Source organism: Malus domestica, chromosome 06, assembly GCF_042453785.1.
Source record: "Malus domestica chromosome 06, GDT2T_hap1".
Taxonomy (NCBI): Eukaryota; Viridiplantae; Streptophyta; class Magnoliopsida; order Rosales; family Rosaceae; genus Malus; species Malus domestica.
In genome coordinates this window covers 20,848,614-20,872,881 of record NC_091666.1, presented here as the reverse complement: position 1 = coordinate 20,872,881, position 24,268 = coordinate 20,848,614, and the positions used below count along the sequence as shown (strand labels likewise).

Below are 24,268 nucleotides of genomic sequence, written 5' to 3'. Positions count from 1 at the left end.
TTCTTTATGCAAGTAAAGATTGCTCAACCTTAACCATGAACTAGCGGGTGGCATGTCTTGCACCTTTTTTTTAATTCAAAATAGCCCCAATTTATTTATTTGTTTATTAACATAGCAGCAAAACACCTAGCCCTATGTCACTTCAAAATTTCTTAAAAATTACATGAAAATGTTTGATTTAAAAATGACTGAACTGGAGCTTGCATAACATTCTCTTAGCAAATTCAAGTCTATGGAATGATATCTTGGATCCCAAATCCATGGATGGGTTGTGGTAGCAGAAAAAAAAATGACATGGAAATGCTAGTCTTATATGGCATATGCAATTATAGAGGGGCAAAAGACGTCTCTTTGAAAAGAAAAGAAAAAAATTCAATTAAAGGTGTTATTTTATGAAAGGAATAAGTGTAAAGATACTTTTACATTTTGAATTGGGTTTGAGAGAGTATTTTAGGTAATAAATTTGATTTTAAAGATATATTAATTATTTGATAAAAAACAATATAGATGAATAGAGTAGGTTGGGTATAAAAATGAGTTAAATGAATTCAAATAAAATTTTCCATTAATAAATAATTTCCTTACCAAGTTAGGAAATTGAAGAATATGCCACTGAACACTCGAATTTCAGTTGAGACAAAAAGTCGGTCCCGCTAGCTCAGCTATAACGAACACTAACAGAAACCAGATAAACAAGAACGCCGTCGTATCGAGTCCTGTGCCAGAGCACCTTCAGCTATGGCCATGGCAGCTACTCCAGCGTGCGCCTCCTCAATCACCACCGCCACAACCACCAAGCCACTCACCCGCTCTCTTCCTCGTTCCCACCTCCCCGCCCTAAACCCCTACAGTCTTCAACCATCCTTGACTCCTCTGTCTCTCCGAACCCCCAAAACGACGCGCAGGCCTGTATTTTGCGCCTCCGCGAGCACGACCTTCGAGGTCGCCCAGGTTCCGGCTCCCGCCACTCCGTCCAAGCTCTTGCCTTTTCAGGTCGGGCACGGGTTCGACCTGCACCGGCTGGAGCCCGGGTACCCTCTGATAATCGGCGGCATCGACATACCCCACGATAGAGGCTGCGAGGCACATTCCGACGGTAATTCCTCCATTAATCTGCTTTTTCTTCCTGTAATTTGACATTTGGTATTTAAAGTTGTAAACTTTGGATTCAATTTTGAATTTTCGAATTGATTTTTGTGTGCGTAGGAGATGTGTTGCTTCACTGTGTGGTGGATGGGATATTGGGGGCGTTGGGGCTTCCGGATATCGGGCAGATATTTCCGAATTCGGATCCTAAGTGGAGGGGTGCAGCTTCCTCTGTTTTCATCAAAGAAGCTGTAAGTTATCCTCCTCCTCGTTCTTGTTTGCTGGTTTTGATTCATTTGAGCTCTTTTCGTTGAGTTTAAGGTTTCATTTAGCTTGCGGGTGTGTAAACTTTATGTTTTGGGTTCTCAGTAACCATTACTTTCGATGAATTGTAACATTGGGGATGAACAAAATCTGATTGTGTGCTGGTTATGATATGAACAAATAATGGGAAATGATTTCCGCACACTTTAGTTTTTTTCTGCTTGTGCACACCCTTGTTTATTTGTGTCCTTTGATTCTCCTTGAATCCGACGGTTAGAAATTAACAAAGGTGTGTAGAAAGGGAAGTCAAACTAAGCAGTAAGCAGTATAGTTGAGATATACAATACGAATGTATTAGAACATTGAACCTTGAGTCCAGGGAACTGCTAGGCCCCAAGACCCGAACTTTGAGTTTGAGGCGGTCAGAGCTCCAGTTCAAGTACTGGACCTCAGGGCCCGAGGTCTTGACCCTATATTCTGTCCAGACACCAAAGCTTCTGCCCCTGGAGTCCAAATACCTGCTTAGAGTCTCAAGTCTTGAGTGATGTAGGAGCACGTACGGGCATTGGTCCAAAACATGGATTGCCTGTTCTGCTCGAATACCCAGTTTCATGAGCCTTCCAACCTCGGGGACTCAAATCTGAGTCTCAAGACTTTGGTCGTGGCTGCAAAACTTGTCGTGGACCACTATCTTCGTACATTTCATGGCTTAAGAAAATAAAAATAAAAAATCATTTCCTTAATACGGAAAACTGTTGTAACTCTGTCAAAACAGAGCATGATTTGTTGAATGATTGATTATACATGGCAATTGCAAGGAAGAATGTAAAAGAAAATGTATTTAATATGTAAGAATGCTTATATTCTGTGATATGGTATAATTCCAGGTGAGATTGATGCACGAAGCAGGTTATGAGATTGGAAACTTAGATGCTACTTTGATTCTTCAAAGACCGAAATTAAGCCCGCACAAAGAGGTTATGAAGGCCAACTTAGCTAAGCTGCTTGGAGCAGACCCCTCCGTTGTGAATCTCAAAGCTAAAACTCATGAGAAGGTGGACAGTCTTGGCGAAAACCGAAGCATTGCAGCTCACACAGTGGTTCTTCTTATGAGAAAGTAAAAGGAGGCCTTTGATTGCAGTTCTGAAATCGTGGCAATTGTAGTTTATCATGGCTGTTGTATGCCGCTGTGCTGCTTACAACTTATAGGTAATCAATTTATGTACTCGACACAGCTGTGCATCTGGTTGGAATCACATATATGAAAAGTTATTTCTCTTGTTCTGGATTTCTTTGAAACCGTCATCATATTTCAACATGATGCAAGCATGACATGATATATAATCGGGACCATGGTGTCACAGTAACAGATTAATTTTGCCGTCGGCAAGCTTTGGACTTGAAACCATGTGTTTTGTTCCTGATCAAACAAACACGTGCAGAAATTTGCAAAGGCCAATCAGTTTGTCAAATTTGAATTCACTTATGCTTTTATGAGTCGCAAGGTAAGCACTTTTAGATTGTGATATTCGTTTTTGGTATTGCTTAGTCGACTTGGACGTTGGAATGGAATCCAAAAGATTGAAAAGCATTGAACCTGATCTTACAGATTCCAATTTTTCCATGTTTGTTAGTAGGCTTGGAATGGAGTTGAAAATATTGAAGCTTTTAAGCTTGCCATAATGTTTTGGTTGATTATACCAAAGAAAAAACTTGGTATTTAAATTCATAATTAAAAGATTGAAAAGAGAAAATCAAATCTTTTGGTGGGTGGCATGGCTCATGGCCATCGGTGTTTGAAGTGTGTTTTTTCTTCGGCATCTAAGTTTGAATACGCATTCATATAGTTTAGATATTTTTTTCTTTAGACCAACTCCAATCGTTGGGTTCAAACCTAAAATTTAAGTTTTAAACTCGCTCAAAACTTCTCCAATCATTGGGCTGGAAAAAGGTTTTAGGTTAAAACTTATTTTGGGGCCAAATTTAACCCCCAAAAAAACCCAAAGCTATTGGCTCATACTCAGCACTAAGACCTAGTTGTTGACATTGTCGGCTACTTGTGAAAAGACCAACGACTGGTTGGACTGTTTGGCTAACCAACTGTCAAGATTCAAATTTATTTAAAAAGTTATTTTTATAAATACATTAAATCAAACGGTTGAGATCGAATACAAGCAAATCTAACGGTAAAAAAAATCTAGCCAAAATCAGATTCAACGACTAAAGCAATTATTTAAACCAAAACTCATCCAAAAACTTTATAAATACCTAGATATTTGTTCAAACATTCACACAGAATCCACTTTCGCCAGACAATTCTTCCCTTTTTTCTTTCTACCCACCTATGTGGTTGTGTTTAAGAATGGGGGTAGTTGTGTTTAAGAATGGGGTAAGTTGTGTGGTTTCCCATGTTCTTTCATATGGTGCATATGTGTAAGAATGAGACAGGTTTAGTGATTTTTCATTATTTATCGAAATTTAAATATCTTTTAGTTAAAATGTTCATAAAAATAAATCAGAATAATCTACATAAATTTTATTTTATAAAATTTACTGATAAAAATTAGGCTAAAATTATTCTTTAATAATTTCGGGTTTAAATTTGAAGGCAAAATCATTGGAGGAGAAAAATTGTTTTTGGGTTAGAACCTAAATTTTCTAGGCTAGAAATTGAGGTTGAACCTTGGTGACCTTGTGGGGTTCCTACTAAGGAAAATTATTTTTAAAAACCTCTTTCATCCGATGACACATCTGTTTAGTTATGGCTTTCAGATTGAATAAAATAAAGAGGATGAAAGAACAGACATAAACATGACCTTGTGGAATGCCCACTAAGTTAGGAAAATGACTTTCTCACACCTCTTTTCTTTCCGGGACACATGTTTAGTTATGATTTTCGAATTGAATAAACCAAAGATGATGAATAAACATAAATAAATATGACCTTGTAAATTCCCACCAAGCTAGAGAAATGATTTATATACACATTTTTTCTTCTCACCACACATTTGCTTAATTATGACTTTCAAATTGAATAAAACAGGAAAGCACAAAGAGAATTTTTTTTTGAAATGTCATATGAGCTTATACTTCTTTTTCAATTTGTTATATGAGCTAAAATCTCGCGATTTGTCATACCAACTTTCCGAAATTATTAATTTGTTAACTTCGTTAAGTTTTCAATCCAAAACAAATTGTGTTCAGGGTTATTTCAGATATTTTAATATCTCACTCTTCTAGTATGTTGCTTTCGACAATAATAATTCTAGGGTTTCTTAAAAAAAAGTATAAAGAGGAGGTGGATCTAGTATACAAGAATCTAAGGGTTTGCCATTCAGAAAAGAGGAACAACCTGCACTCAATTTTCTGTGATTTGAAGCGAAGACGACTAAAAAATGTTTAGTTATTGGGAAATCTTTCAATCCATGGTAAAGTTGGATGATATTATTTATTTTGGATGAAAAACTTAACGGTGTTAGGGTAAGATGATAAATGAATGATTTCGAAAAGTTAGTATGACAAATTGCTTAAAATTTTAGTTCATATGACAAATTAATATATGCATATAAGTTCATATGATATTTCAAAAAATTTTCAAGAACAAATATAAACATGAATGTGCAGAAAGAGAAAAAAAGAGTGCACAAATCATTTTCGGTGAGTTATTGTCCCCATGGGGAATTGAATTTTTCTTACACGAATCAATCTTTATAGCATGTGACATGGATATATCTCTTGTGAGGTTTTCTTTTTTCAAGTGTTCTTATTTATTCAAAGTTTTCACAATTTAAAAGAACAAACAAATGAAAACCATGTGGGAAGAGGAGAGGCGAACAATCTTTGAATATCCATGACTAAATTGGTTCCAAACCCAGAAGACAGAGCCAGTTACTCAAACCGGACTCGACCATTTCAAAGCGATACAATGGACATCAATTTTCTGCTTAATTAATAAGGAAAACTAATAAAAAAAAATCTTGAAAATTTTGAGTTTTAACGATAAGGACAAAATAAATGGTAAAGTGAATAGTACCATGATTGATTTTTTAGTATAAAAATATGGTTTTTCATTAAAATGAATAGTACCGAAAGCTTTTCGTTAGAGTTCCTTAATTAATATTGTTTAGGGATCCTTTTGCAAAGATTTGAATTGGAATTAAAATTTCAACTCCCCACGTGGAGGTGGAACCATTCCAATTTCTAACTTATGACCTTTGACAAAAAATATGGGAAAATATTTTCCACTACCAATGGACCGTAACCAAACAAAGCAAAGCAAAGCCCTTTCAACGATACACTCTGCTGCACTGATGGCAGTAATCTTTTTTACCATCTGGAGATGCTGACCAAAGAAAGTCTCAAACCTTGACCGATGATGTTAGCAATAGCCACCCTATATCGTTGACAAAAATGACAATAATAGCGGATAGCCACCCATATTTTAAATTCTTTTTAAGTGAATCAATGAATGGAGTCGAACTTAAAGCCCGTTTGGTTCGCGGAATGAACTTTTTTTGGAGTTTTTATTTATTTAGTTTTTATTATTATATATAACGATGTGTCATTATTTCAATGTATGTACGTCATAATTTGAACAGTTTATTTTCTTGATTATTATCTAAAAATTATTTTTAGAAAAATTCATTTAATATGGAGACTATTTAACCATGTGTTGAACAACTGACGGTCGGCTGGTACCAAACAATATTCTCATGATTAAAAGTCAACTTGTTTGATTCACAGAGATGATTAAACGGTCTTACAATTGAATAATTTTTTCTAAAGATGATATTTTTGTTCATAATAAAGATAATGAATAGTTCAGATTATTTTGTTTGTATAGTAAAATAATGTTACGCCGTTATGTAAAAAAATTGACTTTTTGCATTTAAGAACTCAAATAGTCTTCGTTTAGAAATATGCCATACATTAAAATGGTCCCGAATCAATAAAAAATGGACACGGTTCGGTTTGATCCACTTTCATCCCTAAAACTCTTGATTGAATCCACCCATAGAACAAACCAATGAATGGAGTTGAACTTAAGGAACGCTTGGTTTGCAGAATGAACTTCTTAAGAATAGAACTCTCATGCTGGTTTCTAATTTTATCGAATTGAACAAATTAAGCATAATCAACAGACATGATTAAATAAGAATATGTAAAAAGAAAAAAATGGGTGTGCGTTTTCATTAAATTTCCTTTCATGCACTATCATCTGCTAGAGGCAAGGGTGGAGCCAGGAGTGACACCATGTGCTATAACCTAACCTAACACCAAATATTTGTTTCAGGTATTAGATTCTCGACAACGACATTGAGATTTCCTACCCAATCTCATAGCTCTAATTCGCAAACTAAACGGAATTTTTTTGGTAGCTTATTACTCATCTAATCATTTATTTAAATTCACGGTCTACCAACAACCTTCTATTTTTTAGTAAACACCCACACTCCCAGGCTGAGCAGAGGTGGGTTCCAGCAAGAAATTCTATGAATGCTAGTGGTTTTGCCTCGTATCATATGACTCAGATACCAACCCACTAGCACTCTAAAAAATCTGGTTGAAAAGCAATTCTGAGGTGCATTATTCCACCAGAAAAAAAAAAAAAAAAGAACTGGTGAATTTAATGTATATGGGATCAAAAGTTGTACGTTCTAGATGGACCACGTATACTAAGATGTTTTTTCTGTTCGATCCAGATTTCAAGATAAAACCAAGCATGCGTGTATCCCATTCATACTGAAGATTACTTGAAAATCTTGACAACTACTACATGATGCTTAGGAATGGCAAATGTTTCATAATTTATAATTCGCCGAAACTTTAGGGAGTCTCTAGTAACATGACACCAACCCTAAATTTCAATGGATTATCATGTGATGCAATTTTGGTGGGTCTAAACATTGAAAAAAACTTGTGTTGAGACAATAAGATCACGTTATCCGTATGAAACAGGAATTTTAAAAAGTAATTTTATCATACCACATCAGCATAGGCTGTGTTGATCTAATAAAATTGTTTTTGTTTGCTACAAACTTCCCTATAGGATGATTTGACTAAATGTAGACCAGATTAATCCAGAATATTAAAGAGGAAATTTATTGATGATGGCTGAAAGTCCCCTTCAAAACTGGATATGGATTCATCCGCACCGGATCCTCTTTGTGAGGATCCTTACATTTTATCTGTTCACTGTAATGGTGCGGTCAGAAATTATAATGAATTTTTTTATTTAAAATTAAACAAAAATAGTATCTAACGAAAACTGACCGCAAAATATACAATAAGGTCGTACCCAGTGTACAAGGCTCCCGCTTTACGCAGAGTCTGGGAGAGGTGAATGTCGGCTAACCTTACCCCCATTTTATGGAAATGCTGCTCCCAAGTCTCGAACCCGAGACCGCAAAATATACAATGATCGGATAAAATATGAGAATCCCTGGAATCCTCACAAACAGGATCCAGGGATCCTCTTTGCCCGTAGAGGATCCTCAACCTTCAAAACTAGCCTTGTCTGTCCTTACAAAAAGGAAGTGACCAAGAAAGTGTGTGTTCTTCAAAGTCCTGGTTATATCTCATATATACTGTTTAAGGAATAACAACCATATTGCTCCTTCAAAAGTTCATAGGAAGCTTCATCAGATTCTCACTTTTCATAGCCATCTGAGACCAGACTTTCTTTATAAATACCATTGAAGAACCTGCATTCCTCAACTAAATCACACATCCGGTTTTTGTTTGTGCTTTGCATAATAACTTTGAAAGCCGAAAACCATTTAGCACAGTAAGACTACCCAAAACCTAGACCTCTAGCTCCTCTCTTCTCCTTACACTTTTGACAGAATTCTAACCGCATTGCGAGGATTTTCTAGGCATTTAAACAATGGGGTTTACTTTGAGCAACCAACAGCAACTGTTGTCTAAGATAGCAACAGGCAATGGCCACGGCGAAAACTCTCCATACTTTGATGGATGGAAGGCTTATGATAGTGATCCTTTTCATCCCACCAAGAACCCTAATGGGGTTATCCAGATGGGTCTTGCAGAAAATCAAGTAAGAATGTCCAAAAACGAAAACTCAATTCTTTTCTAAGTTGGGTAATTTTTGAAGAAATTAACTCTTGGTTTCTTCTCCTTTCTGCAGATGTGTTTTGATTTGATCCAAGAGTGGATTTTGAACAATCCAGAAGCCTCCATTTGCACAGCAGCAGGGGTGAATGAATTCAAGGACATAGCCATATTTCAGGATTATCATGGATTGCCAGAGTTTAGAAATGTATGCATTGACGTAATATTACAATAATACAATAATCTTAATTAGCAATATTTCATTAAAATTTTGGCTATATATTGACCAAGTTTTTTGGTGAAATAATCTACAGGCTGTTGCAAATTTTATGGGAAAAGTGAGAGGAAATCGTGTCACATTCGATGCAGACCGGATTGTTATGAGCGGAGGAGCTACTGGAGCTCATGAGATGATAGCCTTTTGCTTGGCTGATCCTGGAGATGCATTTCTTGTGCCCGTTCCTTATTATCCAGGGTAAGTTTGGATATTGTTATCAAAGTTTGATATGATGAAGAGAGAAAATAATTAATAATATGTTTAATACCACAATTAGCAATTAAAAAGTGGATGTTGGCCTTTAATTTACTATCATTTTTGGACCAACTTGGCCTTAGGTGGTCAACAGATTGCTTTAGAACCATGCATTAAGTTCCACAATTTGACAAACTGGAAAAAGATGCTTGGGGGAAAAAGCAGGTCCATTTTCTTCAAAAGGACAGTTTACAACTGTTCAAACTTTGGACATTATTATTTGTAAATGCATCCATCCCTTTCTTGGTACTAGCTAATTGGTTTCTTATAGAATTCAATTCTTACCTACACAACATGTGACATTTCATGGTCAATAATGCGGTGGTGCCACGCATGAGAGTTAAAACATATTGCATTATTAGTTTGGGATGTCCCATTGGCGAATTGGAGTATAGATAAGTCCTCCAACTTAGGATGAATTTTTCATGATGGTAAAATCTTTCTGATGAAAACTGTTAAGGCATCAAAGTTGGAATCGAGGATAGTGCTTTAGAGGATATGAAAGCATTTTAATGAAATTATACAACAAAAAGTTGACTTATACACAACAGTCACATGTATTGTCCAGCATTTTGCTAAATTTGTTTGCTATTTTATTACAGTTTTGATCGAGATTTGGGATGGCGAACGGGAGTACAACTGATTCCGGTTGCCTGTGACAGCTCCAACAATTTCAAAGTCACCAGAGCAGCATTGGAAGCTGCCTATGAGAAAGCTCAGAAGGCAAACATCAGAGTAAAGGGCTTGCTCATTACTAACCCCTCAAACCCCTTAGGTACTGTCCTTGACCGAGACACCCTCATAAGTCTAGTGACATTCATCAACGAAAAGAAAATCCATCTAGTCTGCGATGAAATCTATGCTGCCACCGTGTTCAGTCAGCCAAGTTTCATAAGCATAGCCGAGATCATAGAGGAAAACATCGGATGCAACCGCAATCTTATTCACATTGTGTACAGTCTTTCAAAAGACATGGGGTTCCCTGGCTTCAGAGTTGGCATCGTATATTCCTACAATGACGCTGTCGTTAATTGCGCACGAAAGATGTCGAGTTTTGGATTGGTTTCGACACAAACTCAGCATCTGATTGCATCAATGCTGTCAGACAATGAGTTTGTGAAGAGATTTATAGCACAAAGTGCTAAAAGGCTGAAAACAAGGCACATGCGCTTCACAATGGGGCTTGCTCAAGTCAGCACAAACTGCTTGAAGAGCAATGGCGGTCTTTTTGTATGGATGGACTTGCGTAGGCTGCTCAAGGAGCAGACGTTTGAAGCTGAGATGGTGTTGTGGCGTACAATAATCCATGAAGTTAAGCTCAATGTGTCACCAGGTTCGTCATTTCACTGCCCCGAGCCGGGCTGGTTCAGAGTATGCTTTGCCAACATGGATGACAAGACCATGGAAGTTGCTTTGACACGAATCCGAACCTTTGTGCTACAAAACAAGGAAGCAATTGTGCCGAGGAAGAGCAACAGGTTATGGCACAGCAACCTTAGGCTCAGCTTTCAGTCTCGGCGAATGGATGACACCATGATGTCTCCGTGTATGATGTCTCCTCATACGCCGATACCCCAGTCACCTCTTGTTCGAGCCACTTAGAGAAGTGACTGATCTCCCAGCTACAAATGTTGATCATGATGCATAATTCCCCCTTAGTTTCTGGATTAAAATTTGTTCATTATTTTCTTGTGGAATTTTGAGTGTTGGATACCTTCTTTCATAGGAAAAGAACTAAATGCCACAATGGGATTTTAGATGTTGGTTCATTTTATACCCTCTCTCTTAAGTCTTACCTGAAGAGTTCATTTTTTTCTTTTTTCACCTCAGTAAAAGGTTTGTATTTGTTTTTTGTACGACAAAAGTTTGTATCTGTTTGTAACAATTTATCTTACAAGAAACTGAATTTATTGTTGATTGTTTTATATCAATATTATTGTAAAGAAGAAAATAAGAATGAAATCATTTATATGATGGATAACCGCGACTTGATATCAATTGTTTCTTTTAAAAAATAAAAAAAATAATAATAAAAAATAGGTTTTCAGGTGGGTATGGCGGGTTAACGGGTTATTTGACAAGGCCAGCCTTGAGTTTCCAAGAGCCAAAAAACGATGAAACTTAGAAGAGAATTCGATAGAGCTGTTGTCAAGGTGGGTGTAGACTTATTGGGTTGACTAAAATTCATAAAAGTTGAACTTTAAAAGAACCATTTCGGATCAGTAAGCTAAAAGAAATACTACTAAATTATAACAAGTGACTAGAAATAATAAAAGTTCAAATTAAAGGATATGAAAATATATATCACTGTTGATGCACAAAATCAGTGAGGACTTTGGTACAACAGAAAGTGTTAAATTTGTGACATTCGCTAGATTGCTCCGGTCACTAGTGTGGATAAGTAAGTAAATGGATAGGGACAAGGAAGCAAACACAAGATGTACGTGGTTCACCCAGATTGGCTACGTCCATGGAGTAGAGGAGTTCTTATTAATTGTGAAGGGTTACACAAGTACATAGGTTGAAGCTCTCATTTAGTGAGTACTAGTGAATGATGTAGTACAAATAACTTTAGGAAATATTGTGAGAGAATGATCTCTATTTATAGAAGAGAGTTTCTAGTTTCATTCTAACATTGACACGTGTCGGGTTGTGATTGGCTTCTGATGTTGACACGTGTCGCGCTATGATTGGCTTCTGATGTCGACACGTGTCGCACTGTGATTGGCCTCCTGGTTGGAGGGAAACTCTTCTGGGTCCTTGACAGTATAACGTTGACCGGTGCTCAGTAGTTTCGGAATTGGTCAAGTATGGTACAAACAGTGCTCCCCTAAGTTCTCGAGTGAGGGAAGCTCCTCGGTTGGGGACTTGCAAGATCCAAGCCATTGAGTAATCACGAAACTTCTAAGTACCGAAGTGTGGTATCATTTTCACTTGCCTTATCTGTCTCATATGTAGATGTGGTATCTTCTCTGGAAGTACTTTTCCTCCATCCAGGGGTGGTATCTTTAATCGATGAAGATGCACAAGGTAATGTATCAATTTCACTTGAAGCTTATTTGTAGTTTTGGGCTTGGTTAAGTGTGATACAAAACCCTATAGTAGGAGTCCCCCAAGTCGCCGAGCTAGGAGATTTGCCGAAAGAGGTAACAGACAAGGTAATCAATTAGACTTCCAAGCAAGCAACCTGGATCGGAGGTTCGATTTCGGCTTCCGGTTGATTGTTCTCCTTCTCCTTGTATCGCAAACAACAACAAGGATAAGGAGAAGGAAATGGAGAAGTGATGATATGAGATACTTTTTCTTTTGAATGAGTAACTTTCCACATGCTTATTCTTGAACTGGGCTGGAGGGTTTTCTGGTTTCCTCTAGAGTATAAGGCCGACTCAAGAATTTGAGGGTCAAAACAAGTCCATTAAATCAAGAGTGCGTTCGACCTTGATGATATGGGATACTTTTGTTGTTGACGAAGTAATAGATAAATCGGCACGTGTTCTATTGCGCTTGTCTCCACATGCTTCCTTGTATCCTTCTCACTTGCCCTATCTGTTCCTCAGGTAGATGTGGTATCTTTTTTGAAAGCATAAGATGTTGAAGATGAGTACTCGAAAGTAATGCCAGGTAAGTAATCAGGCAAGGGGTTCCAGGCAGTCAGTTCCTGACTGGAAGCTTGATTCCAAGTGCTGACTGATTGCTCTCTTTCTCCTTGTTTTGCGGGTAAGAACAAGGCCAAAGGAAAGACAGGGAAAAAGCATGATATGGGATACTCTTGCTTTTAACCCTGATAATATGAGATACTCTTGCTCTAGTGTGGCTTGTTTGCAGAGGTATTATTAGGAGGAAAAGAAGCTGAGTATTTCGAGAGACTTCGTTGGGAGTGCCCTCTCAGATGTAAGGAAGGGTTGAGCATTTTTGCAGGTCTGCCTGTATGTGGAGGATGAAGGTCGACATATATAGGAGTCTCCCTAACAACAAGTAGTAATGCAATTCCTTTACCCTTCTTGGTCGTAGCAATGTAGTGGGAACTGCAAGCTTCACGTGTTTTAACTTTGTCAGAGCACTTTGAAAAGTGGTATGTGGTATCTGGAAAGCTGATGTTGCGTGTGAAGATTGCAGACAAGCTGTATCCAAGGAAATCTGGCTCTTGAAGTTCGGAGAGCGATGCCTCTTCGATTTTCGAACAAGCAATCTTGTCGGGGATTTGGCTCTCGAGATTCAGATAGCGGTGCCTCTTCGATTTTTGAGAAAGTAATCCTGTTGGGAGTCTGGCTCTCGAGATTCGAAGGGCGGTGCCTCTTCGATTTTTGAGCAAGTAATAATGTTATTCCTTTACCCTTTCTGGTCATAGCAATGTAATGCGAGCTACATGCTTCACATGTTTTAACTTTGTCAGAGCGCTTTGAAAAAATGGTATGTGGTATCTGGAAAGCAGATGCTGTGTGTGAAGATTGAAGACAAGCTTTATCCAAGGAAATCTGGTTCTCGAAGTTCGAAGAACGGTGACTTTTCGATTTTTGAACAAGCAATCCTGTCGGGGATTTGGCTCTCGAGATTCAGAGAACGGTGCCTCTTCGATTTTTGAGAAAGCAATTCTATTGGGAGTCTGACTCTTAAGATTCGGAAAGCAGTGTCTCTTCGATTTTTTAGAAAGTAATCCTGTTGGGAGTCTGGCTCTCGAGATTTAGAGAATGGTTCCTCTTCGATTTTTGAGCAAGCAATCTTGTTGGGAGTGTTTTCTTAAATGTGAGTAAAGGTTGGGCATTTTTGCCAGTCTGCCTTGCCACGGAGCACGGAGGTTGACACACATTAGGAATTTTTAGTTATCAAGCAGTGGTGCTGTTCCTTTACCCTTGTGTGTAATAGTAGGGTAGCTGGACCTTCAAAATTTATGTGTCTAAACTTTGTCAGAGATCTTTGGCAAAGTTATTTGTGGTACCCAAGGAGCTGATATTGCGTGTGGAAAGTGGTGTCTCTTCGGAATCCGAAGAGTGGTGCCTCTTTGATTTTTGAACCAACGGCCATGTTGCCCTTTCTTTTATAAGGGCACCAATTGTGTGCAAGAAGTACATTCAGAGAGTTATTGCTTGTAGGAATTTTCCCCTTACTTCAGAGATTTATTGCATCTCATTTCTCCTTCATCATTTATAAGAATGTCTGGCCTATCCGACCGTCGTTTTAACTTGAACTTTGGTGAAGAGGTAGCCATGCCTTCTCAAGACAACATATGGTGCCCATCCTTCTTATCCCCTACTGGTCCTCTTACCGTTGGGGACTCTGTGATGAAGAATGATATGACCGCTGCGGTGGTGGCCAGGAACATTCTCACTCCCAAAGATAATAAACTACTTTCCAAACGGTCTGATGAGTTGGCTGTTAAGGATTCTCTGGCTCTCAGTGTTCAGTGTGCAGGTTCTGTGTCTAATATGGCCCAACGCCTATTTGCTCTAACCCGCCAAGTTGAATCATTGGCGGCTGAAGTGATAAGTCTTAAACAGGATATCAGAGGGCTCAAGCATGAGAATAAACAGTTGCACGGGCTTGCACATGACTATGCTACAAACATGAAGAGGAAGCTCGATCAGCTGTAGGAATCTGATGGTTAGATTTTACTTGATCATCAGAGGTTTGTGTGTTTGTTCCAAAGGCATTTATTGCCTTCGTCTTCTGGGGCTGTACTGCGTAATGAAGCTCCAAATGATCAACCTTCGGTGCCTCATCTTTCTGGGGTTCTGCCTAGTACTGAGGCTCCGAATAATCACCCTCTGGTGCCTCATCTTTATGAGGCTCTGCCGACTGCTGAGACTTCTCCTGAGCAATCTTTGTGAATGCTCCCTCTTGTTTGTTTATTTTGATTCATGTATGTACATATTTGTAACTTATCAGAGATATCAATAAACAAGCTTTGCTTCATTTCAACCTATTGTGTTAAATACACCAAGGTCTTCTTCACTAAGTTCTTTGAATTTTTCCTTTTGTTGAAGCTTGTATGTTGAAGCTTTGTGAGTGAAGCATGTAGGTTGAGGTAGTGCTCATTTAATTTCCTGAGTGAGGAAAACTTCTCGTTTGGAGACTTGAAAAATCCAAATCACTGAGTGGTCGTGAGACTTTCGAGTATTAAGGTGCAGTAGCATATGGTAGGAGTCCCCCAAGTCTCTGGTCAAGGAAGTTGACGAATGAGGCATTTCCTTTTTAATTGGTAGCCCAAAACTCCTTCTTCATATATATTTGTTATAAAAGTTGTTAGGCCCAAAGAAGAGGAAGCCTAGGCAATTTATTTTTTTATTTTTTGAATTTTTGAATTTTTGAATTTCCGAATTTTTGAATTTCCGAAAAAAAAAATATATATATATATTTTTTTTTATAGTGTGAAGCTTTTGTAGAATTTGTAGTTGTCCTCCATTGATGAAGCTTTTGTTGGTGAAGCTTTGGAGTTGAAGCTTTTGTTGATGAAGCTTTTGTTGGGTACCATGAATTTATTTTAGTTCACACTATCTTGATCAAGATAGTGTGAAGCTTTTGAGAATTTGTTGTTGTCCTCCATTGATGAAGCTTTTGTTGGTGAAGCTTTAGAGTTGAAGCTTTGTAAGTGAAGCTTTGGAGTTGAAGCTTTTGTTGGGTAACATGAATTGATTTTGCTTCACACTATCTTGATCAAGATAGTGTGAAGCTTTTGAGAATTTGTTGTTGTCCTCCATTGATGAAACTTTGTTGAATTTCCTTTTTTTTTTTTTTTTTTTGGGAAACTAGAAATTTGAAAATGTGGGAAAGACAACATATGCAAATTTTGCTTCCACACTGTTGAGCAAGAGATTGTGATGCAAGCACACCTTGTAGTAGTCGAAGGTTTGGATGAACCATATAAATTGAATTTGCTTCGAAGGTTTGAGAATTGTAGTTGCCCTCCATTGATGAAGCTTTTATTGACACCATAAATTGGTTTCACACAGTTTTGATCAAGAGTGTGTGAAGCTTTTGAGAATTGTGGTTGAACTCATTTGATGAAGCTTTTGTTGGCACCATAAATTGGTTTTGCTTCACACTGTCTTAATCAAGAGTGTGTGAAGCTTTTGAGAATTGTGGTTGCCCTCCATTGATGAAGCTCTTGTTGGCACCATAAATTGGTTTTGGTTCACACTGTCTTGATCAAGAATGTGTGAAGCTTTTGTAGAATTTGCAGTGTTTGCATTGTTACAGAGGAGAAATGTTTGTAGCAGATGCAAGAGAGCTGAATAGCTTGATCTTCGTATGTCATGCAATGAAGTTGTTGTTGGCTTGCAATAAGACTTTGTTAGTGACTATAACTCTTGTTGGGCATAAGTGCTCCCCTAGTTGAGTTGTAAAGCTTGGGGGTTTTTGATTATTTGTGAATGCTAGGAGTTCACATGTACAAGTTGTACCACTCGTCTTCTGGTAGGTGGAATGAATGGTGAGTTGCTTTCATCACTTGGTTGGTGGTACGAAGGTGAGTTCCTTCTTCCCCTGGTTGGTGGCATGAATGGTAAGTTGCCAAATGATATTAGAGTACAGGTTGTACATTTCATCACCTGGTTGATGGCATGAAGGAGAGTACAGGTTGTACATTTCATCACCTGGTTGGTGGCATGAATATGAGTTCTTTCTTCACCTGGTTGGTGGTATGAGTGGCAAGTTGCCAAATGATATTAGAGTACGGGTTGTACATTTCATCACCTGGTTGGTGGCATGAAGAAGAGTACGGGTTGTACATTTCATCACTTGGTTGGTCGCATGAAGATGAGTTCATTCTTCACATTTCATCACCTGGTTGGTGAGAATAAGGGAAAGGTGTCTAGGCATATTGTAGCAAGTGTCGAATGACACAAAATATGTTGAACCTTTTCAAAGCACAGTTGGCTTATGTATGAATGTGTTGGAATGTATGATTGAATGAATATACTGTGAAGCTGTTCGTTTATTTGTATAGTCTTGTTGACATATACTTAGGCTTTGTTTCATGTTGGAAGCATTCATGTTGAAGCTTTGAACCCGAGTGTTTCATTGCTAGGAATGTAAGAGGATTAGGATCGAGTTGTCTAAATTACCTTTTTATTGAATTCATGCCAAATAGTCTTCGTTACATAGGATGTCGAACGGCTGAAGCTTAACACTTGTACAATGTGAGTTTACTTGTAATAGTACTTCAAGTGATCAGTGTTCCATGGATGGCCAAGGGTCTTGCCATCAGAGCTTCTAAGCTTGTAGGAGCCAGGGCGACTGATGCCAACAACTTCAAACGGTCTATCCTAGTTTGGACTAAGTGTTCCTTCACTCGGGACTCTGTCGTAGAGTAATCTTTTCTTCAATACCTAGTCCCCCACTTTGAAAGAACGAGGTTTGACCCTTGAGTCATAGTAGTTAGAGTTGCGCTGCTTGTAGGCGACATTCCTTAAGTGAGCCTGGTTTCTATGTTTCTCAACCAGATCTAAGTTAAGTGTAAGTTGTTTGTCATTTTCGCTTTGCACGTAGTTCTGAACTCGGAACGTTGCTTGCTCAGGCTTAGCTGGGACAACTGCCTTTGTACCAAAGACAAGTGAGAATGAGGTTTCTCATGTTGATGTCTGATACGAAGTGCGGTATGACCATAGAACTTGGGGTACAAATTCTAGCCAACAACCTTTAGCCTTGTCCAAGCTGGTTTTCAAAGTTCGCTTGATTATTTTGTTGATGGCTTCAACTTGTCCATTAGAGTGGGGATGAGCTGGGAAGGCAAAACATAAGTTGATGTTGAACTTAGAACAGAACATCCTGAACTTATTGTTGTCGAACTGTCGCCCGTTGTCAGTGACTATCGCATTGGGAATGTCGAATCTGCAAAAGATGTTCTTCCATACGAAGTCTTCTATTTTTGCCTCAGTAATAGTTGCCAAGGGTTCTACTTCGGCCAACTTTGTGAAGTAGTCAACTGTAACGATTGCATAGCGAACCTTGCCCTTCCCTGCAGGCCTTGGGCCAATCAAATCAAGTCCCCATTGGGCGAAAGGCCAATGGCTGATCATAAGAGTGAGCAGCTCGGGAAGGGGAGTGAGGAATAGTTGCGAAGCGTTGACACTTATCACATGAGCGGGATATTCAGATGGCATCTTGGTGGAGTGTTGGTCAGTAATATCCTTGGCGAAAAGCCTTGTGTGCTAGGGATGGAGATCCAGCATGATCTCCGCAGACTCCTTCATGTATTTTCCGAATGACAGTTTCCGCCTCTGCTGGCTAAAGGCATCTTAGGTATTGTAGGTTAAAACCTTGTTTGTAGAGTTGGTCATTAATAATCAAGTAACGGGTAGCCTTGTATCGAATCTGCTTAGCTTGGACTTTGTCATTTGGAAGGGTGCCATGAGCAATGAATCTATAACTCAGGGTAATCCAACTATCTCCTTATTGTAAGTTGCACACTTCCGCAGCCATGGTGCTTGGTGCTGCCAACAATTCGATCTGAATTTTTCTCCCAATCTTGTCTTCCACCGCTGAGGCGAGGCGAGCCAAAGCATCTGCATGACTGTTTACCGCTCGAGGAATTTGGGTAATCTGGTAGTGGAAGTGCTTGAGCAACAATTGTGTTTGTGCCAGATATGCTGCCATGGAGCTATCCTTAGCGTCAAAGTTGTTGGTGACCTGGTTAACCACCAATTGGGAGTCACTGAAGATATCAATTCGTTTAACCCCAAGGTGTTTGGCCAAATGTAAGCCTGCTAGGAGGACTTCATATTCGGCCTTATTGTTCGACGCCTTGAATTTGAAACGAAGAGCATACTCCATCGCCACTTTGTCAGGGGTCGTAAGGACTAGTCCTGCTCCACAACCCTGTTGGTTGGACGAGCCATCAACATATAGACTCCATGCTGGGGCTGTTGGTTCTATTTTCTGAGCTTCCGAGGGTAATGAAACCACTTCTTTAGGCGTAGAAACAATGTCAACAGGATATGTGAAGTCGGCGATGAAGTCTGCCGCTGCTTGGCCCTTCTCAGCTGGCTTTGGTTGGTAGGAGATGTCAAACTCACCCAATGCTATCGCCCATTTGATCATTCACCCGGAAGTGTCAGGACTTTGGAGTATCTGTCGAAGAGGATGATTGGTAAGCACGATGATGGAGTGTGCTTGGAAGTAAGGGCGAAGTTTTCGAGCAGACATGATCAATGCTAGAGCCAATTTCTCAATGTTGGAGTATCGTGTCTCCACATCTTGTAAGGCCTTGCTAGCGTAGTAGACAGGCCGTTCAACATTACCATCCTTTCAAATGAGAACGGAATTTACTGCTGAAGCCGATACCGACAGACAGATAATGAGAGTGTCGCCAACCTCAGGTTTGGAGAGCAAAAGAGCTTTACTCATGTAGTCTTTGAGGTTCTTGAATGCCTCAGCACATTCATCAGTCTATGTAATGTACTTCTTACTTCCCTTAAGTGCTTTGAAAAAATAAGCACGTCTGTCTGTGGCCTTAGAGATGAACCTAGTTAAGGCTGCCACCTTGCCAGTAAGGCTCTGGATGTCTTTTGAAGTTACCGGTTCCTTCATGTCGAGGATTGCTTTGATCTTCTCGGGATTAGCCTCAATGCCCTGTTGGCTTATCATGAAGCCTAAGAATTTGCCAGAGCCTACGCCGAAGGCACAGTTGTTGGGGTTCAACCTCATTCGATACCTCTTCAGAATGGTGAAAGTTTCAGATAGGTTGGTGATGTGTTGGTCAGCATGTTTGCTCTTGACTAACATATCATCAACGTAAACTTCCATGTTCTTCCCAATCTATTCAGCGAACATTGAATTGACCAGTCTTTGATAAGTCGCTTCTGCATTCTTTAGGCCGAAGGGCATGACTTTATAGCAATATAGTCATCTGTCAGTAGTGAAGGCTGTGTGTTCTTGGTCCAGAGGGTTCATGAGGATTTGGTTGTATCCTGAGTAAGCATCCATGAAGTTCAGGAGTTCACACCCTGCCGTAGAGTCTATAAGTTTGTCTATGAGAGGAAGAGGAAAGCTATCCTTCGGGCATCCTTTGTTTAGGTCGGTGTAATCGACACACATTCTCCACAAGACCTTTTAGAGCAGGAGACTTTCCTTGGTCGGATTCTTCTTAACAAGGACAACATTTGCTACCCACGTTGGATAATTAACTTCGCGGATGAAGCTTATGCCTTTGAGTTTTTCAACTTCTGCCTTCATTGCCTTGTACCGTTCAGCGTCATAAGATCTTCGCTTCTGTCTCATTGGCTTAGTTTTGGGGTCAATACTTAAGCGATGACATATTATATCGGGAGAGATGCCTGGCATGTCCTCGTATGACCAGGCGAAGACCTTAGTGTTCTTACAAAAAAGAGATAAATGCCAACCGAATAGATGGTGACAAAATGGAACCAATCTTCACTATGCAATCCGGATAATCTTTTGAGATAGAGACCTTCTCCAACTCTTCAACGGGTTGTGCTTGCTGGGTGAAAGAGTCATCTCGAGGATCGTCAGGTTGACTGTTGCCACCGTGAAGATCCAAGTTGACTTCGTCTAGGCTGGTCTTTATGACTTGGTCATGTATAGAAAGGGTTTCCTTGGGCACATGCAGGTGTTGTTGCTTGACCGAAGTGTTGTAACATGATCGTGCACTAAGTTGATCTCCTCTGATGTAACCATTGCCATAGGGGGTTGGAAATTTCATCAACAACATATGTGTGGATACCATGGCCTTAAGATCATTGATGCTTGTGCGTCCGAAGATAACATTGTATGTCGTTGGGCAATCAACCACCAGGAAGCTAGTGGTAATGGTAGCTGTGTAAGGGCCTGTACCAATGGTGAAAGGTAAGTGTATGCTCCTCAAAGGTTGCACGATATCACCGGAGAAGCTTATCAGAGGGGAAATCGAGCGGCCGAGCAAGTGTTCAGCTACATTAAGTGCCCTGAAAGCTTCAGCAAACATGATATTGACCGAAGCCCCCGTGTCTACCAGGATTCGTCGTACTTTAAAGTTGGCTATGTGAGCTTCCACGATCAGTGGGTCATTGTGAAGGTAGATGATACCTCTTTCTTCCTCAGGGTAGAAACATATTGGATCCCAGTTAGGCTTTTGATACTTACCTCCCCTGATGTCTTCCATGTGAAACATTTAGTGGCCAGACCTTAAAGCTCGTTCACTATTTTTCATGACCCTGTTGGAAGATTTAGATATGGGTCTGCCACCACTTATGGAATATATCACATTTACCTGGCGTTGGTTACAGTTACCCCTTGGAGGGTGAAGGAGGAATTGATCAATTTTTCCTTCACGTGCCAAAGCTTCAATATAATCACGAAAGGTGATACACTTATCGCCGTCATGGCTGTTATGCTCATGGTAGCAGCAAAACGTGCCCGTGTTCTTCGTGGGCTTGTAATCCGGGTGCCTCGGCTTTGGCTTCGGTATCAAGTATGTTATGCTGAGGTAAATGGCCACGCATGTGGTGTTCAAAGGTATGTATGCCTCATACCTCGGGGTAGGGGCTGTCCTGACACGTGCTTGACCCACTGTGTTGACTGCCTGGGGTCGGGGATTATCGTGGCGATACCCTTGGTTATCACGGTAGTGTCCCTTACTCTTTTTACTAAAATGAGACTGGTGAGGATAGAAATCTTTCCTTTTATCCTGAGATTGATATGTCTATTGACTTGGCAAAGTATTAAGTAAGGCAGGGGGAGGCACCGCTGCCGTTTGGAAGGTCGATGTTTTCTTATTTGGTTGGATCTAGCTTCCACTCCCTACTTGCTGATAAGGGGTGGTTGTGGGGGGTTTCCCTTGATATGTCCTTACCTCGGCGGAGGCATGGTTGTAAGCCTGTGCCATCACCTCAGAGTAAGTCTTCCAAGTGTTGGCATTGATCATGTACTTGAAGAAACAATCACGTAGGCCTGCAGTGAAGGCCTTAAGGGCAGTCTTGTCATCTGCCTCAGCGCAGCGAGAATACTCATGACTAAAACAACCAGCATACTCTTGTAGTGACTCGTCCGGTTTCTGGCGAATAGTGTACAAGTCATCTGCAAAATGCAAGCGATCGGTCTGGAAAATGTGTTGAGAGACAAACAGTTTCCTTAGTTCCTCAAATAAGTCTACTGTCTTAGGTGGAAGACGGCAATACCAGTTTAGAGCTCCCCCAGAGAGGGTGGAGGGGAAGATAAGACATTGCTCTTCGTCGGTATGCATCCGATATGCCATGGTAGACTTAAAGAGGTTAAAGTGTTCAATTGGGTCCTCCCTTCCAGTATATAGTTGTAAACCAAGCTTTTGTTTTGTCTTCGCTTGAAGGGGGTGTCAAGGATCCTCCTTGTGAGAGGGCCAGGCCTGGGTTGGTTCCAGTCAGGTATCTCGGCTTGACGTTCGACCTTCAACTTGTTTACTTCCTCAAGGAGTTGTAGGACAAGGAGGTCTTAAATGGAGTCATGTACCACTGGGATTTTCTTTCGTAAGTCTCAATCACCTCTTTGAAGTAGGAAAGCTTGAGCAAGGGCGTATGATTTTTCCTTAGACTTGTTGTACTGACTTCTAGGGCGAGTCTGTTGGAATACCTCAGAGTCCCCTGTACCTTCATGTTCCTCTAGGACATGTCGTTCCTTCCCTAGATTGGCAGCTGGCCTAGGTCGTGGGAGGGGATCGAATCTTTCAGAAACCCTTGGGTCATTGATCTTCGAGCATATGTGGAGGGGATTCTCTCGACGTTGCTTTAGGAAGTCTCGGCAGTCACGATAAACGGCTTTCAATCCTTCCAACCCTTCTGTAAGGAGGTGTCTTCCTCCATTTCTCCCGCTTCGGGTCAAAGCAGCTAGGTTGAGAGAAGTTTCATGTTGATCAATGTTTTGATGATTAGCTCGCTCCTCATCAGGGATACCCATGTCGAAGGAAGGTGACCCTCCGTGTTGGGGGGCACACAGATGATGGTTGATGTCCACAGGGGCAACAAGTTCGCGTGTTTGAGTACGCATAGTTTAGTGGAGCGTCTCAAAGAGCTTCTCATACTGCTCCTAGATGACCTCATTCTTTATTGCTATTTTGTTATTTTGAGCTTTTAGCTCATCGACTTTAGCTTGAAGAGCAACCCTCTTTCTTTCCTTCTTTCGTTGCTTCACACTAGGTGCAAGATGGGTGTCATTCTGTGTATTGTGGCTTCCTTTGCTCCCCATGTTGAAGAGGGATACCTGGTCAAAAGAGAGTGTACGAATGGTGGAAACCAGCTTGACAAAGTTGAAGAAAGTGGGAATAAGTGTCGTTCCCACAGACGGCGCCAAATGTTGATGCACAAAATCAGTGAGGACTTTGGTACAACAGAAAGTGTTAAGTTTGTGACCTTCGCTAGATTGCTCCGGTCACTAGTGTGGATAAGTAAGTAAATGAATAGGGACAGGGAAGCAAACACAAGATGTACGTGGTTCACCCAGATTGGCTACGTCCACGGAGTAGAGAAGTTCTCATCAATTGTGAAAGGTTACAAGTACATAGGTTCAAGCTCTCCTTTAGTGAGTACTAGTGAATGATGTAGTACAAATGACATTAGGAAATATTGTGAGAGAATGATCTCTATTTATAGAAGAGAGTTTCTAGTTTCATTCTAACATTGGCACATGTCGTGTTGTGATTGGCTTCTGATGTTAACACATGTCGCGCTATGATTGGCTTCTGATGTCGACACGTGTCGCACTGTGATTGGCCTCCTGGTTGGAGGGAAACTCTTCTAGGTCCTTGACAGTATAACGTTGACCGGTGCTCAGTAGTTTCGAGATTGGTTAAGTATGGTACAAACAATCACTAATATTGGAAAAATAAATTAAATAGTTCGTAGCACTCTATTAACAGTAAGGGTGTGTTTGTTGTATCAAATTATTTCGGATTAGATTAGTTTCATGGACTAAGTTGGACTGGCTTAAAATAAACTAAGCTAGACTGACTTAGTGAAATGTTTGGTACAAGTTTCGACTACAAATTGAGATAATAAAAACAAGTCGTCCATTTGTAGTACAGTGTTGAGCACTCTTCTTCTTCTCTGCTTCTCTTAGTCTCCCACTTCCACAACTCTTCTCCTTCCCCTTCCACTTCGGCTTCTCTCAGTATCACTTCCACAACTCTTCAACTCTCCACCTCACGCTCTCCCAGAATCTGATTCCGATTCCAATCCCCACCCTCCACCTACCGCCACCCTCCCACCCACATCAAAAACCCTAATACACCACCACTACTGTGCTACCTTATTGCTATGATGATGCTTAAAGTTTGTAGCAGAGACGACCTTGAACGAGTCACAGTGGAGAACCCGCAGCACACCACCGCCTCGAAACTCAAATCCAAACCCAGGA

At 40.1% G+C, this 24,268-nt stretch overlaps 2 protein-coding genes across 2 annotated transcripts; both read left to right on the top strand.

Annotated features, from left to right (window-relative positions):
* The first annotated feature begins 594 nt into the window (after positions 1 to 594).
* On the top strand, positions 595 to 2,638 carry LOC103439200 (2-C-methyl-D-erythritol 2,4-cyclodiphosphate synthase, chloroplastic-like). The gene is made up of 3 exons (XM_008377744.4): positions 595 to 1,096; positions 1,207 to 1,337; positions 2,238 to 2,638. Exons 1-3 carry the CDS (start codon positions 739 to 741, stop codon positions 2,469 to 2,471), a joined length of 723 nt encoding a protein of 240 aa, XP_008375966.1. The 5' UTR covers positions 595 to 738; the 3' UTR covers positions 2,472 to 2,638.
* A 5,558-nt stretch (positions 2,639 to 8,196) lies between these two features.
* On the top strand, positions 8,197 to 10,870 carry LOC103439201 (1-aminocyclopropane-1-carboxylate synthase). Its single transcript, NM_001293941.1, has 4 exons — positions 8,197 to 8,407; positions 8,498 to 8,629; positions 8,736 to 8,896; positions 9,556 to 10,870. Exons 1-4 carry the CDS (start codon positions 8,237 to 8,239, stop codon positions 10,553 to 10,555), a joined length of 1,464 nt encoding a protein of 487 aa, NP_001280870.1. The 5' UTR covers positions 8,197 to 8,236; the 3' UTR covers positions 10,556 to 10,870.
* Positions 10,871 to 24,268: the final 13,398 nt, after the last annotated feature.

Coding starts and splice junctions, on each gene's coding strand:
- LOC103439200 (XM_008377744.4), top strand. CDS start 739: ATGGCCATGGCAGCTACTCCAGCGTGCGCCTCCTCAATCACCACCGCC. Junction 1,097..1,206: donor CTGCGAGGCACATTCCGACG/GTAATTCCTCCA, acceptor TTGTGTGCGTAG/GAGATGTGTTGCTTCACTGT. Junction 1,338..2,237: donor CTGTTTTCATCAAAGAAGCT/GTAAGTTATCCT, acceptor GTATAATTCCAG/GTGAGATTGATGCACGAAGC.
- LOC103439201 (NM_001293941.1), top strand. CDS start 8,237: ATGGGGTTTACTTTGAGCAACCAACAGCAACTGTTGTCTAAGATAGCA. Junction 8,408..8,497: donor TGGGTCTTGCAGAAAATCAA/GTAAGAATGTCC, acceptor TCCTTTCTGCAG/ATGTGTTTTGATTTGATCCA. Junction 8,897..9,555: donor CCCGTTCCTTATTATCCAGG/GTAAGTTTGGAT, acceptor ATTTTATTACAG/TTTTGATCGAGATTTGGGAT.